This window comes from Pelmatolapia mariae, linkage group LG13, assembly GCF_036321145.2.
Source record: "Pelmatolapia mariae isolate MD_Pm_ZW linkage group LG13, Pm_UMD_F_2, whole genome shotgun sequence".
Lineage (NCBI taxonomy): Eukaryota > Metazoa > Chordata > Actinopteri > Cichliformes > Cichlidae > Pelmatolapia > Pelmatolapia mariae.
The window spans coordinates 17,635,840-17,655,774 of NC_086238.1; the positions used below are offsets into that span (position 1 = coordinate 17,635,840).

Genomic DNA, 19,935 nt, shown 5'->3' on the forward strand with positions numbered 1-19,935 from the left:
AAACACTCTTTGCTGCAGGTATCATGCTGCTCCCACGCAGTATGTTGTGCTGCAAATGAGTATCCATACTCTTCCGCAGCACCACGCCACTGCGCACCTCGGGGGTCAGCATATGGCTGGCAAGAATTTATTCTATGCCCCTCAGCGGGCCCTAAACACTTCTAATTAATGCACCAATATGGTCCAAATTTTGCTGCATACAGGCACCCACTTGTGAACAGATTGACAGTGCTAATATATTCTCTCTCTCTTTCTCTCTTCTGGAACAATAGCCACATTATCAGATTTGATTCATTTGCATTGTATAGCCAAACTGCAGTGAGATTTTTGCAGATATTGAGCTTACTTCCTATTAACCTCCTATTCATTAGAGGGAAAAACAGCAACAACAACAAAACAAACTGCTGGCTCCCATTTCTTGGAGAGAGATACAATGTTTCCTACTAGTCTTAATAACTTTACAAGTTTTTGCAAATACTAGGAAGAAAAGAAAAAAAAAAGACTGATGCCCTTGAAGTTCTAAATTTAAGCTGGAACATGTGTGACTGGAGCCTGTGCAGTGATTGAGGCGAGTGCTGTTTTTAGCTTCTAATGAAAGGCTTGTTCATTAAAAATCCCTGACTTTGATGGTGTGGAGGTGGTATGCAAACAATGTCACAAGTCTAGAACAATAGCTCACACACCTAAAAATAAAGATGTGCTTGGAAACATGCCTTTGCTTTTTATCACTCTGGAATTATGAAAGATGTGTGATTTTTATTCAAGGAATAAATCAGTGTTACCTAAGAGGCAACACGTTGTTCACTGCCTACAGTATAGTGGTGACGTCAGAGAGGTGCATTGCTATGTTCACTTTCCTGTCTTTGGTAAAGCCTGTCAGCTGTCAGTGCACTGCAAGATCTCTCCCTTCCCAGATATTTGTTCTCCTGATATTAAAACCAGAACAATTTCTTTAATTTTGAGGGCGTACGGCTGCCATTGAGCAGGTGTTTATTTGACAGTCTAATGGCTGAGTATTGTAATTCTTGTTGCTGTAACTCAATAAAGGTGAGAGGCTTGGTAATAAAGTGTCAGACTGTCGTGTTGTGGAAACATCAGCAGTGTCACAGTGTCAGAATATATGCATCCACCCACTCACACTTATAGGAGGAGGAGGTTAAATCGAGAGAGCGAGACAAAAAGAAGAAGAGGAGAAAAAGGCACAGCTTTCTTTTAATATTGATCCATAAATGCAGAAAGTGCGCCATCTATTGGGTGAATTTCAACTTGCAACCATAGCTTTTTAAAGTGTCCAGATTTCTGCTGGATGTAGAGCTCTTTTCAAACACTAGGTGGCGATGCACTCATTCAGTAATGCATTTTTTTGAAAAGCTTTTGTATATGTGTTGTATATGTTAATCTTAAAATTATTCAGCGGACAGGGAAAATTGGAAAAAACTGTAAGAAACAGAAATTAGGATTTATTGGAGATTCTTAATGGCTGCTCCATACATATCCAGACACCTTGTTATGCTGCTGAGAATCTGCTGCCCCCCCCCCCCCCCCCCTTTTAGAATACTTCCTTAGATACTAAATAGCTTACTAGTTTTCCTTCTTTTTATTCAGATTTCTATACGCACACTGCCTTAGGGTGGAAGATTAATTCTACACTGTTTTTTTTTTTGTAATTGATCAGGATTTTGACATGTGAACCATAACATATTTGACACTGTTTTATGTTTGCTACCATCAGTAAGAGATGTTTCTACTGTCAGGTGTGATAAGATGCCTAGCAGTGATTAAGGTTTGCAGGCAATAAAGAAGAAGCTCTTTCATTAAAAAATTTCACATTTGTTTATCTGTGCGAGCTCTGACAGTGGCTCATTGTTGTAGTGAAAGACTGAAAAAAAGCTCTATGAAAAGTAATTAAAGCCAAGGTGAATACGCCAGCAATGATCGATCAGGAAATCCAGAATGACGTGTTAATATTACAAAAGACCACAGAATATTTCAAAATAGAGAAAGGTTTGACAAATGGAGGGTGTGTGTGTGTGTGTGTGTGTGTGTGTGTGTGTGTGTGTGTGTGTGTGTGTGTGTGTGTGTGTGTGTGTGTGTGTTTTCCCGGTGCTTTAAACAGGCTGTCACACTCGTTACCCAACCCTCCTGAGCATGTTATGTCAAGTCAGGTTTCTAGAGTCTTTAGTCACAGTTACACTCAATGCGTTTCCCAACAACTGCCTTATGAGAACAATAACTGAATCAGGTATCATGTACCAGGTGTTATTATGCAATAACTGACTCACGGTAAAGACTGATGATAAATCTTGAATAACATTTCAACAGTTATTTGAGGAGGAAAAATGTGCACCTGAAAGTGGGCAGATTTTGAATTAAAATTTGAGTACTGAAGAAAACTGAAAAGATTTAGTTTGTGTCATTGACGCGCAGTGCTTTGATATTAGTAACTAATTTAAACACATTCACATGAAAATAAAAATAAAACACAAACCTAATCAGTTTTGGTGGTATTTAGGCTGTCACCTGCTTAGTTAAGATTCCGTAGATATTAAATGAGGTAAAAGGCTATTACCTAGCTGAATGTTTATTTTGATCTTTATTTTAACTCATTATTTGCAGATTTTCGAAAATGTAAAAGAAGAGATAAATAAAGGACAGTAAAGAACTGGATTAAATGAAAGGATAAAAAGACTAAAAAGTGCAGGCTGAACCTTTAATGTAGGCCAGCACTTTTACCCAGCTAAATGGAAACACTAATTAAATTTCACCTAAAACAAGGCCAGAGATAGATTAGTATTTTTATGACGTGTATTTTTTTTGATGTATCTATCGTGTGTGCTAAATTTCAGTTTAATAGTAAGCATGTCCCACCCTGGACGCAGCGACGTGTTCTATCAGTGGTGACAGGCCCCGCCCCGACTATCAGCATCTCCAGTCAGTGGGGAGCAGCTGGGAGTCAGTGTGGAGGAGCAGGAGCTGGCAGCAACGGAGTTCAGCGGCTCCCGCGTTCGTCCGACACTTAGCTAGGGCTGCTCCCCAAGCAGTGGTGGTGATGATGGCGGCGGCTGTAGAGAGAGGGGGCGTCCGTGCCGCTTTCCTGAACCCGAGTAGCGGTGGCGGTGGTGGACCAGCGCCGACGAGCCTCCCGACCGGAGCGTTGGCCGGGGCTGTGGTCCTAGGCTCGGGCTCCGGCAGCATGCCTGTGCCCATGAACCTTTTTGCGACCTGGGAGATAGACCGATCATCTCCAAGCTGCGTCCCGAGGTAACGTTAACATTGGCATGTTAGCGTGAAAATACCACAAATCACAATGTTTGCAAGCCTCCATAACGCTTAATAAATCTTTGGCTAACGTTTGCTTTAACAACGCCCTCGCTGAGTGGAACGTTAGGCAGGACGGACGAGTTGCCTCACATTTCCAAAACACTGTTGGGGAGCTAACTGTCAAGCTAACTAGCAAGGGGGCTAATGCTAAAGCTACCTAGCAAATGTTTTGAAGTTACTATAATGTTTTGTGCTAAATGCACATTTGTTTTGCCACGTTAAGGTGCAGTGGGCCAAAAGTACCAATGTTAAAATTTCCAATTGTATCTTAATAGCTTAGACGAATTAACAAGCCTGTAATAATTTATTAACACTCGGTGTTTTTAATGTATTTCGACCGTTATAACTGGCTAACAAAAGTTCAGCTAACCAGTTCATCTGTTAGACGGATTCTACTAGGTTTCATTTATGTTCTTTTTATGGTGATGAAGCTTTGCACATAATAAATGTCCGGATAGGCCTGTAGTTGATTAGGTATAAGGAATGCTTGCCACCCAATAGCGGCATAACTATCTATAAATACAGTGGCATGGATGCCGTTCGTCTCATAAGCAGCAGACATCCTTTTTATCCTTTTGCAGCCCTACATGTCATGAGCTGCCTGACCAAACGAGCAGTTCTGCAGCTGCCTGGCGATTTGAAATTCCCAGAATTTTTAAGTTCTTATGCTGTGGGTTGTGTTGTGATTACGTCTCTATAGATCGGAGTCGACTACCCCGTCATAGACAGCAATAAACAATCACAAACAAAGCGGCTCACAGTAATGACGAAGCAGCGGATATGACAAGAAATTAAATACTTTTGATTGTTTAATGGTATTGTTTTACTGTTGCGTTATCAGTTATCTTCTGCGACACTTTGCGTTAGTATTCTTCAGCAGTGAGCAGGCATTGCTGCCACCTGACCAGAAACCTCTCGGGAGCTGTGGGCACATTAATCAGCTTTGACCTAGATCTGCTCCACTCATTGGGATAGAAGTCGGCTTGGAGGGGAGGGTTTCCTCTACAGTCAATGTGCCGTATGTGTGTGTATATGTGTCTGTGTCTCTATAGTGCCTGCATGAGCATGTATGTACGAACGGAATCATATCATGTGGGAAAATTCCTGATCTTTCAGATCCCTGTGTGAATGTTGAATATTGTTCTGTTTGGCTGTGATGGTTCAAACGATTTAAAGCCAGCTTGAATGAGAATGAATCGTCTTTGAAGTGACAGCACTGCTTTCAGATTCGACAGCTCCCTGCCCTTTTTCATTGTAGTCCTGTTTCTGAAAATGTGATTTCACTATTTATTTAGTCGCTGGACAGGCCACAGCAAATGCTGCACAGTGACTAATGCCTGAGATTATTTTGGATAGTTGTATCTGTTAAGTTTTAAGACTGGATTGCAGAAAACAGCATGTCGGTGCATTCATACAACACGCCATACTATGTACGTTGATTTCCCGCGTCTGTCATTACACTGTTCTCTGAAGTGGATGATGTACAAGGCACTGTATCCAAGATGAATATGGGTGAGGATCACAATGAATTATTAATGAGTTTTACAGTGAAGGTACACTGTTACTCGACCCACAGCTTTCTTGTTGATGAATGGGATACTTTGTTAGATCTGATATGTATGGAGAAGAACTTATCAGGCATATTAATTCATGACACAATTATTTATTCAGCCTGAAAAGCCTTATTGTAATTATTGTTATATGCGGTGGCTTTGAGGTATAATGCTCACAGGCTATTCTGCCTTATGTGCTTTCTGACCGTTTATTGTAAGCTAGTGTGAAAAGTCCTGTATGAAGCCCAACCCAAGGCTTGTTTTGGGGATTCTGCCTTGGCATTCTTTCAGGGGCTGGGCCATGTTGTGTGCAGCTGTTTGCTCTTTGACTGGCCTTTAGCAAATGTGGGTGTCCAGCTAAGTGGCACGGTTTCAGATGAGGCCACGGGGCTGTTACCAGCTGAGTGTTTTTTATTGTGGTACTCCAAAACATCACACACAGCTGTTGTTTTCTAATAATTACAACATGGTAAATAATCCTAAGCCCTTCAGCTCCATTGAAAGCCATGCTCAGGAAAGGATGTTTTTGTCAGAATGGAAAACATGTTGTTAGCTTTTATATGCTATTATATTAGCACAGATTTATGGTTTCTAACTGTGGAGCTGGATGAAACAAAATTCATATTTTAGAATCTTGCGCTTGTTAAATTCTGGGTATATCCAAATGCAAATAGAGTTTTATTGCAGTGCACCATACAGTATTCTGGCTCCTACCTGTCGGACGTAATGTTGTGACAGCTCCATCCTTAACAGGCCTGTTGGAACAGTTAGAGAAGCATTGTTTTGATTCCAGCATTGCCATGCCTGCCAGTCTGCCACCCTCCAGTGAAATACAGCGTGCTGTTCGTATTGCAGGTTATTTCTTATAAGCTGATAATTTTTTCCCTTGTTTTTCTTGTTTTTATAATTATTGCAAAAATCAGTGGAGGGGGGAAGTGCAGAAGTCTCACCTGTTTTCCCCTCTTAGAAGAATAGATAACTGCTTTGGTGATGTTGCAGATTTACCAAAGACAGCTGAGGGACATAATACCCACATTATTCATCTTCATGTAACCTGCTTACTGGACACATTTAAGTGTCTCATTGATATTTTGGGAAATTGTGCTGAATATAAAGTTATGCATGTAAAACTAAGCTTTTAAAAAACTGGGGTATTTTTGTACTAGAGTAAATTTAAAAAGAATTTAGTCAGTGCTCTGCATGGTGGATGATGTGCTTTCTTAGCTGTTTTGACCCTAACAGTTTTGGTAGAGTGGTTTTATTTTTACAAATATCCTTTCCCCTTTATTTAAGCATACGAGAATAATAAAGAGACAGGTGTAGCTGCGGTTACACAGCAGAACTAAAGAAGTTTAGTGGCCTGTTCAAAAATCCAGCTGAGCTGTCTACAGGCAAGCATTTGTTGAGGTAATGATGTGGTATTTGCAGGAATGGCACTAATGCGACGGTCAAAATATGGTCCTGTGTTTATCTTATTTTGATAAAGAATTTTCAGCAGGATGAGAGCATTGGCTTCTTGCCAAGTTCAAAATAGAGGACTTTTTCATAAACATCTGCACTGATAAAACCCTAAAAGACCTGAAAATATACTACCTGAGACTAAACCAAGCCCAGACATTATTTGAAAAGTGGCACCTAGCTCAAACAGCTGTTGCAACATCATCTCTACACATGAACAAGCAGCGTGCTAATGTGTCCATAAAAGCTCTCCAACCTCCATTGTGTCCAAAGTTTTAGGTGCATTATGAAGCTATAACTAACTTACTTTCAAGCTGACAATTTGTTGGCTTTCAGAGTAAACATCATCCTCTTTGGGTTGCTAAATGGAAAATGTTTTGTAGATCTGAAAATGTTGGCGTGCCCTTGATTTTCTTTTTTAAATCCTCTCCGTATAAAGATCTCTCTATTACATTTCTCTGGACTCAGAGAAGTGAATACATCTCAGTTGGCTCACAAGCTACGAAAAAACGTCTTCCTCTTCCCGTCTGATGTTTATCTCTGCCGAGTAGTGCGTCCTTCTTTCTGTCTGTGTGATTCATGTGAGTCCCAAGATGGCTTTACTCTCTCATGAGTGGCAGAGCCTTATCTTGATAGTAATTGAGTGTACTTTGCAGACTCTGGTCAGATGTTTGTATCTTCTGCCTCAATCTGTAGTGTATCAAACAGATTCGTGTTGTGTATGGCAGATATAGATGATAAACGAAAACAAACCCGGGCTCAAGTAGAGCAACGTTATTGTGTCATATTTGTTCTGGGTCAGCAGAGATGAAGCCATCAGCAAGACATTTTTTACTTATCCCTTATGCCCTTATGCTGTGATGCATAAGGGATATGTAAAAATATCCCTCGTGCATCCCAGCATAACCGTTAGCGTGCAGTTTCTAGTATCATCCATGGCCTTAATCTCTTAGATTTATTTTCCAGTTTTCTGTAAATTCAGTGATTAACCCTTTGCTGAAACCATTAAATCTGGGTACAAGTAAAGAACGCCTGACTGTCAGATAATATGATCTTAATTCACCCTTTCACCTCCTCAATAAGTGTTTCATCTCAAGGCATGGGTATTGTTTCTCTTAGCAGGGGAGCTGCTGTAATCTGATTTCATAACAGGAAAAGAGGAGCTAGTAATCTCATGCTGCACACACACTGTCTGCTTAATCCTCTGCTTCCTTTTGGAATCATATACATCAGCCACCTCCAGTGCCCTTCAGGATTGTGACACAGTCTGTTTGCACCATGTTTACAATCTTTGCTTGACACCTGATGCTAAATGTTCATATTTGATATGGTATTTTGAATGATGTAAATGAAGCAAGCTTTTAGGCTGAGGAATCATCCCCAAAGAGCATGTTGTTAATGCACTGTTACAGAAGCAACATTTGACTTCATGGCCCGATACTTGGCAAGATGCCCATGCAAAATATAAACAACTCGGAACAAAGGTGCATTTAGAGGGATGACAGCTCTTCTTTTAAAGCAGATACTGAAAGTAACAATATTGCAAATGTAACTGGATCATGACGTTTTTATTTTTCTTGTTAGAGAAATAAGAATATATAATGTGGCTTTCTTTTAAGACATGTTTCATATTTTAGTCACATTAATAGTTAAACTATTTCCCTTTTGTTTTATCATGTCTTCAAATAAGATTTCAACTTGGCTCCATGCTGTCCATGCTGTTCACACACTTAGCTGACAGTAGACCAATCAGCACCTTCACGCCCCTCTTTTTCGTGCTTACTCCCACTGCTTGATATGTGTCAAAATTCTCTTGGTTTCCTTCCCTGCTTTCCTGGAGGAGGAGGAATTTCCTTGGGAAACATTCCACATTCCTGGCAACTAGAGAGCTGCTGGTGCAACTGAAATCAGCCTCCTTCAGTCTGGTTTCAGTACCCTTCTCCCTTCTGTTGTTGACTAACAACCTGCTCTCTGGAACGGAGCCAGGATTTGAGCTGTGGATTGTCCACTCTATTGAAAAGTTTTGCTGAATTGGCCCTGAGCTTTATGGTGATCAGGCATGCACTGAATGCTCATGTTGAATGTCTCACAAAGGGAAGAAAGGTTTGTTTCCCCCTGCGTGGACCTCACTATGGGAGCGAGGCCAGATTCTTCTGTGGGCGGATACTGGGGTCTCTGCTAGTGAAGAGATCCAGCTTCCTGAGCCAGCAAGTGAGGCGAGGAAAGTGTCCTCTGATACAGGGAGGATCCTGTCAAAATAAGCACACTGGGGACAGCGTCTCTCAACTCTTATTTTCTCTCTTGTTCTTGCGCTGTTTATTTCCCACCTCTCCCAGTGAGGCATTTCCTGAGCTGTATATGCCAGCAGCAACGCAGACACCATTATTTCAGACACAAAACATTTATGATGTTGATGAATGAGAAAACATGACAGACCGTTTTAAAACATGAAGATTTGTCATCATGGCAGTCTGAAATCCTGTACTACATTTCTAGCAGAGTCTTCTCTTGTAAACAAACACAGACTGGCTGTGCAGTTATATTTATCCTTAGTCAAATCACTTTACCTTACACAACTGTCAGCCATACTCAAAGAACGTTTCTTTCATCTTCCTGAGTCTCATAAAAAGAAGATTTTTTCCTTGTTTTGGCTAACAGCCCCAGAAAAGAATCAGCATCTTTGCCTTTTCTGTCTGGATGAGGACATAACAGTCCCTGGAGTGACAAATCTCCGGTAACATGGAGTTGGATGCCCTGCTTGCTTGTCTAATCACAGATTAAGGAGTCTGAACTGTCTGGATTCCAGTTTCTGTCCATGCGCTTTTGATCAGTTGACCCACACTGCAGTTGTGCCACCTTCTCTTTTTCTGTGCATTAAATTCAAGCAGCTTTATTTTAACAAAGAATTAAGTTAGATCTGCACTGGGGTGAAATTAAATTAAATATTAATGCTTACTTGGTTAAGGACAAAAAATTGGATGTTACTGTTTTAAATCTAGGTGCCGCAAAGCATTGCACATGAGAATTTTGTATTACATAGTCTAAGATTAATGTTAAAAAGATGGATCATTAACATAGATCCAACATCTCCCATCTTGATCTCACAAACTGCATTAATTAACGATTCACGGTATAAAAATGGGCATTTATCATACTGCGTTCACATGCTTATCTGTGGTAATGGAAAAATGACTGTGTGCTTGTTACTTGGCAGCAAACAGCGTCAGCCTAATTGGCCTCACCTCTCTATTTTTACTCACCTTGCTATCACTGGTTTTAAAATTACTGCTGAACTGATACAAAGGAAAAACATGATCTGTGTGCAGAATCTCTGAAGAAGCTGGAGCATGGATACAGTTAGTCCATTAGTCATTTGGATGTATAAAATGGGGGGTGGGGTTGTGTCAGGTTTTTAATCACTTTAGGGGGAAAAGTGAACTATTTGCTGATGCTGACCGTTGTATAGTTGTTTGCACAATTCCCAGTTCAGTGTCCTGATCATTTTTCTTTCTTGAAAGTCTTGTCTACTTTGCAGAAAATGGTACGAGTCAGTGCAGGTTTGGAAGGGTGTTTTTGTCAGCTGAAGTCCTTCTAGCATCATTAGCAATGACAACAGGCAAACCTTGCTTCGTCAGGCAATATTTTCTACACTTGATTTATCATACTGCCATATCTGGTTCAGGTACCATAGAGCTCAATACAGACGCGAAGCATCTGTAGAACCTGAATAAAGCCGATTTCTTCTTGTTTCTTTTCTTAGGAAGTTGAGGGTGTTTCTAAATTCCCAGATCATTAATGAGAGCAGACAGATTCGTGTGGTGGATGCAAGAATTAAAGGGCAGACCTAATCCTGTCTGATGCTCAGCAGAGGCACCATATGTCAGTATTAAATATGTATAGTAAAGCTGCACTGATCCTTTAGATGAAATGTCAGCAATGCTTAAATGTAACTGAAAGATACCATCAAGTTCATTCAGTTTCAATGCCGTGTCATTACATTGGAGATAGGAGCAGCCATATACATCTTTGCTGGCTAGGTTTTACAGCTTTGAAAATTGATTCTGCTTATTCATATTCATATTAAAGGTGGTAGATTGTCAGACTGCATTAAACAGGACTAGGGCGATTTACTGTACAATATCATGAAAACTCAGCTGGGGTCTATTCTGACGTGGAGCAATGGATGTGTCAAAGCTCCCGGGGTCAACGCAGCGGTCTGGCTGGCTTTCCCTTGCCAGCCCTTTCATTGCACTTTCATCTTTTCACAATGCAGCCCATTCATCATGGCTTTTAAAGATGAATCATTGGTGGTTTTTTAAAAAGGCTTATATAAGCTCAGCATGCTATAAATCCTAGTCTCCTACAGGCTGTGTACATTTTAATATATTCATGCTGTTTAATGCCATTCCAAACATTTCTTAGCATGTATGACTATACAATAAGATATGCATTATACTTCTTTGTGGATGTGCACATGGACTGCTTTAGTCACCAGGAATCCATTGTCATCCTTATACTACTTTCTATTTGCCTTTGAGGGCACATGCTCACTTGGTGTCCTTGTTAGTATAGTAGCAGTCATGACAAATTGGAGGGGTACAGAAACATCCTTATGGAGCCTTGTGTACATTCACTGATCCACTCTAGCATCAGAAAGTGATACTTATATAATGAATAAAATGATATCCAGTAATATTGTGTTTTACAATTATCAAACTATCTCTGGCAACAAATATGATCCCAGATTTAGAGGAAACTGACCTAATGTTAGCCCTGTGTGTGCCCTGCCTTCTTTTTTTAATTTAAATCCTCTATTGAGTTTTTTCAATATTTTGTTTCTTCTTAAAAAAAAAAAAAAAAAACTTGAATTTTCCTGGTCACTAGGCTGGACAGAAGGAGTGGAAGAAGGCTTCGCTACTAAGCTTTTGATCAAACCAATAAAACACTTGCAAAAGAATATTTCTAGCAGGAATACCATTCACCTTTAATAGGATTTTAAAATTCAGCCACAACATTGTCAGTGGCAGTTACCATTCACCCGTATCTATTGGAGTAGTGAATGAAGAGTCACTTGGAAGCTATTGGATACAGCAGACAGGAACTTAAAAACACTTTTACCTTTATTGAAATAATCTATTATCAGTATCATCTGCATGCTAGCAAGATACTATCTTCCTTGTTATATTCTTTTGTGATGTGCTGTATGTGATGATGATCTGGTCAAGGTATCTTTGGATCTGATATTGCCTGTAAACATGCCATGTCTGGTCTTGTCATGTCTTGCATTTCCTCTACAAACATCGGGTTGCTGACCTCACCAGTATGTGTTCAGGGCAGAGACAAAAGAGCTGTTTACCACTGCAGAAACACAACAAAGGATGACAACTATTTACTGAGCTACTGAAAATTACTGTCAGATCACTGAGGTGTGACTGCAACATGGAGTTGTATTTTTAATTAGTATTAAAGAGGCTGGAGAGTTGAATAAGAAAGTAGCCTGAAAGATGCCAGTGGGAGTGTCTGCAACTGAAAGCTTTTGTTTCAAGGATTCTTACTTGCTGACTCACAAATCATGTTACTGGGTTGTGTTAACCCAGTTTAGGACCAGTTTGGTAATTTGGTAGATTTCCAGTACAACTGGGAAAAGTACTTTCTCAGCATGTGGTTTACTGGGTGGTAAAATATAGGGCCAGGTTAGATGTAAGCATGCATTTCCTGTTGTCATTTAACAGCAAGCTTTGCATTTTTTGACTTGTCTCTAACAATGGTTTTCCCTTTGACCCATATTTATATCAGCCAGGAATATACAAATTGCTACCCATCATTTTCAGAGGAGTTTACTAGAACGTCCTCGCAACAAGCACATACTGCTTAAACCTCTGATTCACACTTCTCAGACATAAATCTTTTTTCATCTGAGTATTTGAGGTAAAGAACTGAAGGCTTAACTCACCAAACTGAAATAAAATCTAGCACTGAGCTGCAGTGTACCACTCACTTGTAAACTTACATAAAATGTCCAGATAATCCCACAGTCATATTGTACCACTGCTCAGGGTAGCCTCATGACCAAGAACTTCATAAAGACCTCATTACAGAGTGTTATGACCAATCCCTCCCCTACCTTTGTTTTTTAATCACATCTGCCAGGGTGCTTTCATACCTGACTGATGAAACCAATGGAAAGTCATGCATCAACTGGCTTTAGAAAGTAAAAGTTCAATTCAGCAGTGACTGAAACTATGTATTGAATATGAATGCTTCCTAAATGGAAGTATTTCTATTTTGCACAGTATTAATTATAACCTGTACACTGTTTGTGGTTTGAGTCTGTGTAAGATTTTTTTAAAGAAGTATTTCCTGTCTCTTGGGGTTTTCCCAGTGGCCGTGTTCCTCCAAAAATCCAAGGAAGTTGTGCACTTAGCCATAGTTTGTCAAAATATGATTTGTTGAAATAAACGGAGCGTGCAGCTGGAGAAGAGAGAAACCAAAGACAGCACCCAGTTCGACAAGTCTCTGATGTTTCACTTGGAGCTTGACAAACACAGTCAGCTGATGTTACTGATAAATTTAGGTTTGCTATTTTTCTTTATAGAATTAAATGCAGAAAAGTTGATTGGTGTCCTTTAGCGAATTTCTTGCAAATTTCCTTAAATCGTGCATATAGACTCAGTGCCTGTGAATCAACAGTTGCAATGCTATCAGCACTTCCTATAGTGGAGTATGCATCACAACTGAGCGGACCTTGCTTCAGAGTTGAACGTTGGCTTCATGTTATGTTAACAGTTTCCGAAATACATTAATGAGCAGTTCATAGAAAGATTGAGTTGTTTTAGTTTTCAGACTTATGGCTGTTATATGTTTTACTACCATAAAAACTGGGCAGTAGATTTAATCACAACAGGAGTTGACTTGTTCTCTGCAAGTTCAAGTATTTGATATTGAAAAGATTTAAGCATTTGATTGCATTGTAAGGATTCTATCAGACTTAGTGAAGTAACCTCAGAGGGGTATACTATGAAGGTCAAAACAGCCAGAATTACTTTGTGTTAGCTGGCTTGACAAAGCCTAAATTCTCAGTTGGAGATAACAGTTATCAACTTTTCTGTTTAGCCAGGCTTTCTGCTTAGGGCCTTTGCACACTCACAAAAAAGGAGTTTCACAGTTTATATGAGTCGTCTTACATGAAAAACGATCCCCGTGAGTGCACCAAGCTCCAATCAGGGATGTTCAGTTGAGCAGATGATGGTGATGATGATAAACGTGTGATTAAAATTCTATCAAGATCTTTAACATAATATAACGCAACACTGTTGTAAATAAGATGAGATTAATTCTGCAGAAAAGTGTTTATCTTGGGATTTATGACACCGGGTGGTAAAATAAACATTTAAATTCAAGTTAATTATATTATGGCTGAGTGGACTCTTGGTGCTGTTCTTTATTTCTACGGTGACAGCTGCACATTAGAACTCTGAAGCGTTAAACTGGATACATTTAAATATTATATATTACTGTCGCAGCGCCTAATAAAAGATGTGGGAAGCACTTCAGTTGGTTGGCAGATCAAATTAAAATTAGTGTTAATGAGGCAGTATTCATGGTGTGTGCTCTACGTTCTAGTAGCTGCAGTTCCAGGGGTGTAAAAGATACTTAGCAGCCGATTAGAGTCAAGTGTAATATGATCAATACATTGTCTGCATCATCATTTGTATACATGCATATTCCTGTGACAGTGCAACAAAAACAGTTTTGACTTCTCGCAGTGGTTTTAGAAAGGGACGGCTTAACAGCCATCCATCCATCCAGCAGAAAAAAAATCTATAATTCACTTATAACATGTTGTGGATAAAAAAAAGATTAAAAATGTGGCGCTTCACGATATATGTTCTGCATAACTTAGCCAGGTAAAGAGAGCTGCTTTTGTGACACAGAAAACTCTGACTTTAATCTTGACATAGCTCACTAAGTCATTAATCTCGCTTTGTAGTACACCCCTCTGTTAAGGGATAAGCTCCCATCTCTGTAATGTCTGACTCAATTCTGGCCTTTTGACATTCAGCAATGTGCTGGTATAAAAATGGACAGACAGCACGGTCCCCCAAAGCCTATGACTGCAGCTTTAAAACCTCTTTGGCACCATACACGCCACCCTACGAAGAGACAGTCTTATCAAAGATATGTTTGCTTCCAATTATTGTTATGGCCATGTGTGTTTTTCCTCACACAAATACTACAGAAATCAGGTTTTACCAGATTAATTGCTTCTCTTGTTCCCTTTGTCTGGTCAAAGCCTCTTCCTGCTCTGTCACTGTGACCATCAGAAGATTTCATTCAGGGAATTAAAGCCCAACCAGCATATGGCCATCTGGCACAAACAACTAGATATTTGGGGGCTAAAATAGCTTTTGCATGCAAGCCTAAGTGCAGGCTAAGCTCTCATGGCACATTCTACTTTTTGAACTTGTTTAAACTGATATATTTGGTCTCATGTATTAGTCCTCATCAATCATAATTTATATTTGTATTTAAAAAAATACTCTAGCAACTTTCAAATGTCGTATCACACTTAAGTTTGCCACTGCTTTGCAGCCTCTATTGCTTTGTCATGTTTGTCTAAACTTTAACAAATGTGAAACAGAACTTTTATGTGGGTGTGTTGGAGTTTAGATCAGCGAATGCAGGGCTTTGTTTTGTGCCTTTTCACTTTCGTTGCAGTTTGATTGAAAGATGATGAATAAAATATTAAAAAGACAGAGAACATAATTGGTTTGTGGCCCAGACAAACTCAGGAGTTCCATAAGCGAGCCCTCTGATGAATAGACTTTTCCTTGTTTTTTGCTGTAAGTGAATGAAATATTAAGTAGAAGTAGCTTTTATACTAGCGTAACTTTTATTTGGGTTAAGTTATGCAACCAGATGTGAAAAAATAATAGTGTTGTTGAGGAATGCAGTGCTGTAGCTTTTCTGTTCAGGGACATGGACTGCAGAGAATTTTGCTTTTTGTCAGTCCCCCATGTATAAGCTGGTACCATATGCAGCCTTCTTAAGAATTTCATGCACCGCATTATGCTCAGCGGTGCTTTATTAGAATGAATGCAACTGCATTTACATCTCAGCAGAGAATACGTAAAATAATACGTTAAAACCACTAAAAGCATTTTTCCCCCCTTATTTGGAAGCCCCCCAGCACATATCCAGCATAGACTGTCTTTTTCATTGAGCGCTCTGTTACATCACTCATCCTCCATCTACCACTTCCCTCTGCTTTGTGCCACTGACAATTGCTGTGCAGTGATCCGAGGGCATGGAACTGGCAAAACATCAACTAGAATGCTGACCAAGGGATTACAGGATGAATTACAAAAGTGTGTTTTTGTTTAGGCAGCATATAGTTAAATTCAGAGGGTTTGTTTGCCTCCCTTTCAGCACCATGCACATTTGCACATTCATTTGTGTAAAGAAGCATGTCCATATTTGCACAATAAACCTTTTGATGGTCCTGTATATGTTTAGATCTTCTTCTTTTTTTTTGGTCACTGGAAAAAAACTGTCCAAATTAGAAACCGTTGAAGAGCTACGGGTGTTTGTCATTTCAACTGAGACGAATGTGCATTGGAAAAATGTCAAGAAGCTGAGAACCCAGCTAGAGTCATCCTGCGTAAGCACCGTTATCAAAATAGGGCTTTTATTTTTCTTGGAATTTTGATTACTTTAGCTGCTGGCTCTTTGTAGGCTCTTAAATTTAGAAGTGTTCTTATCACCTGTGACATGCAAATACAGATATCCAGGAATAGTTTGGTGATATTAACTGCATGTACTCCTAAGGAGCATCTTAGGCAACCAGTTTTCAAAGATGTTGATGTAGACAGAATGAACGCCGGTTCACGCCAGAAATACACTTAACTGATGTTGTGATGATGTATTTTTCTGTAGTAAGCTGATTGTTGTCAGCCTAACAGTGGAACTGCATACAGTGGAAATAATAAATACTTTCAGCCCCAAGATTTCCATTAGACATGCACTAATTCCAGTTTTTGTTTTTTTATTTTGAGTGATTCAGTTTTTCTTTCTAAGACGTCATACTCAATCATTCCTGTAGCTTATCTTTAATTGACTGATGACTTAAGTTTAGTAACATTTATCCTTTGATGACTTGCACTCTAAATCGGCGAGTTGAACAGATTGTGTTTAAGCTAATGAATGTTGAACAACAGCTACCTTGACTGAGATTCTTGCAAAAAGAGAGGACACTTTGGAACGCAGAATTCTAAGAATGATCGAAATGAGGAATCAGATTACTGACCAATCATAAGGTGCATGTCCATTTCCAGTCTTATGATGGGAAGCTAAGGCCCGTGGGGTTCCAGTCTTGAGCTTTAGTTTCTTTTTTTAAATAGCTTTTGAAGTCAGTGAAATATAGAGTGTATGTGACATAAGCAGTCTCCACACAGTCATATAATTTTACTAAAGTGTCAAACTCAAAGAGCTGACTCCAGAGGAACCTGTGTCAGGCCTCCTCGTGAAAGAAAGCCAGCCTGGCTGCAGAGAGTAGATAACAAAAAGAATTATTAGCGGTGCAGAATATGTGTCTGACTGGCTGCTACTTTGCTGTCCACCTTTTAATCCACCTCTCAAAATTGATTTTCCTCTGATGTTCATACATCTCTTTGATAAGGGGTGAACCGAAATATTCAGTCTTTAGAGGTAGAGATAGATTGGCTTGACTATGACTCTGCAAATTCTGTTGTTGTTTCCTTATTCTGGGACAGAGTGAGCGGATTATTCTTATACAAAACTGAACTTTTAAAATTTCAAATGCTTCTTTTACTTCTGTACCTTTATTTGTTATTAGCAGAGAGAAAAGATAAGATGATATGTAAACCCTTCCACAACCCACAATCACAGGGCTCTTATCTGGAACCAAATATTTGGCCACAACTGTTTGAGTGGACTGCCTGATAAGTTGTTTTGTTTGTCCAACACAGATAAAAGTGAAAGGATTCAAGTGTAGCTACAGACAGACCGTCTTTTACAACAGCAACTTCACAGTTTATTTTGCATCCGAGGAAAATTAGAAAAGATTGGTTAAACCTAAAACCAAATACAGCAAAAAGAAAGATTTGATCTATAAGGTGCATTTTTTTCTGCCAGTTCACAGATTCCCTCTGTCTCATAAGAAGTGTTGATTATATTGATTTTTCTCATTGCAGTAATACAGTTTTAGTTCCATGGTTAGACCAGAAAAAATTGATGACTGGCAATAAACTACCAGAGAAATGAGGTTGTGTTTATAGTTGGCAAGGTTTGTTGTGTTTGCTATTTCAGCTACAGAGATTTCCATGCAAATCCTTTATCTTTCCTCTGCTTGTCTGAACAGTTCCTTGCTTGTCTGGATAGTTTTACTTGCTTAACACAAATGGAAACATTTGCCACCTCCATAGTTTTGATTTCCTTGATGATATCTGAACATCTGCTTGATCTAAAAGGCGGAAATGGCCATGCAATCTAATGACCTTGCTTTACTTTAGAGGCAGAAAAGGTTAACAGTTAGTAATGGTGCAGTGAGTGACTTGGGTGCACTAATGGACTTAGATGGAGAAGCATTACTCATGCAGCTGAGTGATGACATACCAGCCGGGCTGAAGCACCCAAAATGATACCAAAGCCACCACGCTCCAGCAGTTGTGACATCATTTTTGATGTGCCATTTGAAAGGAAGTCATTGGTGAACTTAAGCGTCCTGCTAGGATTTGTACAGTCTTTACGCATAGCACTATTTAAACTTAGCATTCTTAGTCCACTCTTCTCTGTTGAAGATAAAAATTTACTGTAGGTGATGCAAGGACAGTTGATCAGAGTGTGATGTATGGAGTTTGGATGCCAGGTCAAAACCGTGAGTTCCTTCTTGTGTTTCTTTAGCTGTTTCAGAGCAGTTTGTGTGATGTGACAGGGCTCATTAGTCTACCAGTGAAGGTCACTGCTATGGTAGATACACGACAAATGTATAAATCCTTTCCTAAAATTCAACTTTTATCAAATAACTGTCTGAGCAGGTGTCGATTCAACCTTCCAGTCATTTTGTAGGCTGTAATCCGCTCTCAAACTCAGCCTGTAAAGACCTTATAACCAGGACTTCTAACATAAATAAACTCAGTGTATCACAATGATAACCCAATCAGAAAAGCTTAGCAGGCAGTTTATTGGCTGAACCAGCACAAGCATTGAAATTGAAAGGAATTTCATGGGCTCTTATCAACTGGGAAACAGAAAATATGTCACTTATCTTTCCTTTCCACTGCCTGTTCACAGAACTATTGAATTGGAGACTGTTTTATAAATTCTGCACTCACCCTGCCTTTCCTTATGGATTGATAACACTGTTTTGCTTTGGTCCTATTTAGCACAGAGAGGCGTGCTATGATTCCACCCCAGGGTCTCTCTGGGAATGTGGGAATGTTGGGAAAGAGAAAAAAGAGGAGGATTAATGCAACTTGTGAAGGGCTCCTGCAAGCCCCTATTTTTGTCTTGAGCGTGTGCCAGTGTCTACTAAGTGGAAGGGAGACCACACACAAATAGCAGCCCCCCCCCCCCCTTCTGTTAATAAAAATCACACACTGTCACAATCCTTTCTGAGACTAGTTAAAATGTCCTTGAACCATTGTGTACTACTTATTTTGCCACACTGATTAGTGCTTTTGTGCTACACCTGGTTTGTCACTGAAATCACAGTTTGAGTGGCAAAGTAAACTGGCTCTATGTAGGAGCACAGGGCCAGCCTGGCACCAGGCCACAACAGATGGCATGAGTTTCACTTACAACACAACACACTGGCAGGCAGGAGTGGTGATAACACTTCTAATAATAATAATATATATAAAAAAAATCCCCAGTACCCTAGGTGACCCCCTTCAGCGCCTGAAGCCGTTTTGATTACACGTGAATCAGAGTCTGCAGAGTGAGTGTGTGCGAGGAAAGATAGCTGTGATGGGATAGAGATGTTGTTAAACCATCAGCCCTACTTTTGTTCTCTCTCTCTCCTTGTGTCCTGACAGAGAGCTATGGCCGACTGATGACTCATCCTCACAGGAAGGCAAGCTGAATCCGTGCATTACCTAGAAGATTTAACATTTAATTACTCCAACCTCAAATAGATTTGCAACTGTTATTCCAAGGCAGATGAGGTACTTTATGCAGCCAAGTGGACTGTCATCACTAAGTGGGCCTAGAGAGAGTCATCACAGGAACACCGAGTTCCTGACCTGTTCAGATATATTTTTTTAATTCATAATTGAATGTGTATAAATATTTTGGGACACTTGGAAAAACCTCCCTTGGAATTTAGTGGTCTTTACCTCATTTGAAGCCGTATAATAAAATATAGTGTTTTTATACAATTTGTTCTTAAAATCTTATTTTAAACTGTTTTTTTAATTGTTGAAGCTATCTTTGAGCCTTTAGCAGCAGTAAAAACACAAAAACAAAAAAACAAACAGTGTTTGTCATCCTCCTGTATGGAATAATAAACAACCACTCCATTTTTGTCATCTGCAACACCACATTTTTCTTTGTACTGAACAGTATGAGTCTTTGTGAATCACAG

The 19,935-nt window shown here is 39.6% G+C and overlaps 1 protein-coding gene across 1 annotated transcript in view; it reads left to right on the forward strand.

Annotated features, from left to right (window-relative positions):
* The first annotated feature begins 2,945 nt into the window (after positions 1-2,945).
* The window catches only part of LOC134640486 (phosphofurin acidic cluster sorting protein 2-like), a 44,723-nt gene continuing 27,733 nt past the window's right edge, over positions 2,946-19,935 (forward strand). Inside the window, exon 1 of the mRNA XM_063492299.1 lies at positions 2,946-3,261. Within this exon, the coding sequence (XP_063348369.1) occupies positions 3,050-3,261 (212 nt within the window). The 5' untranslated portion in view covers positions 2,946-3,049. The remainder of the gene's footprint in view (positions 3,262-19,935) is intronic.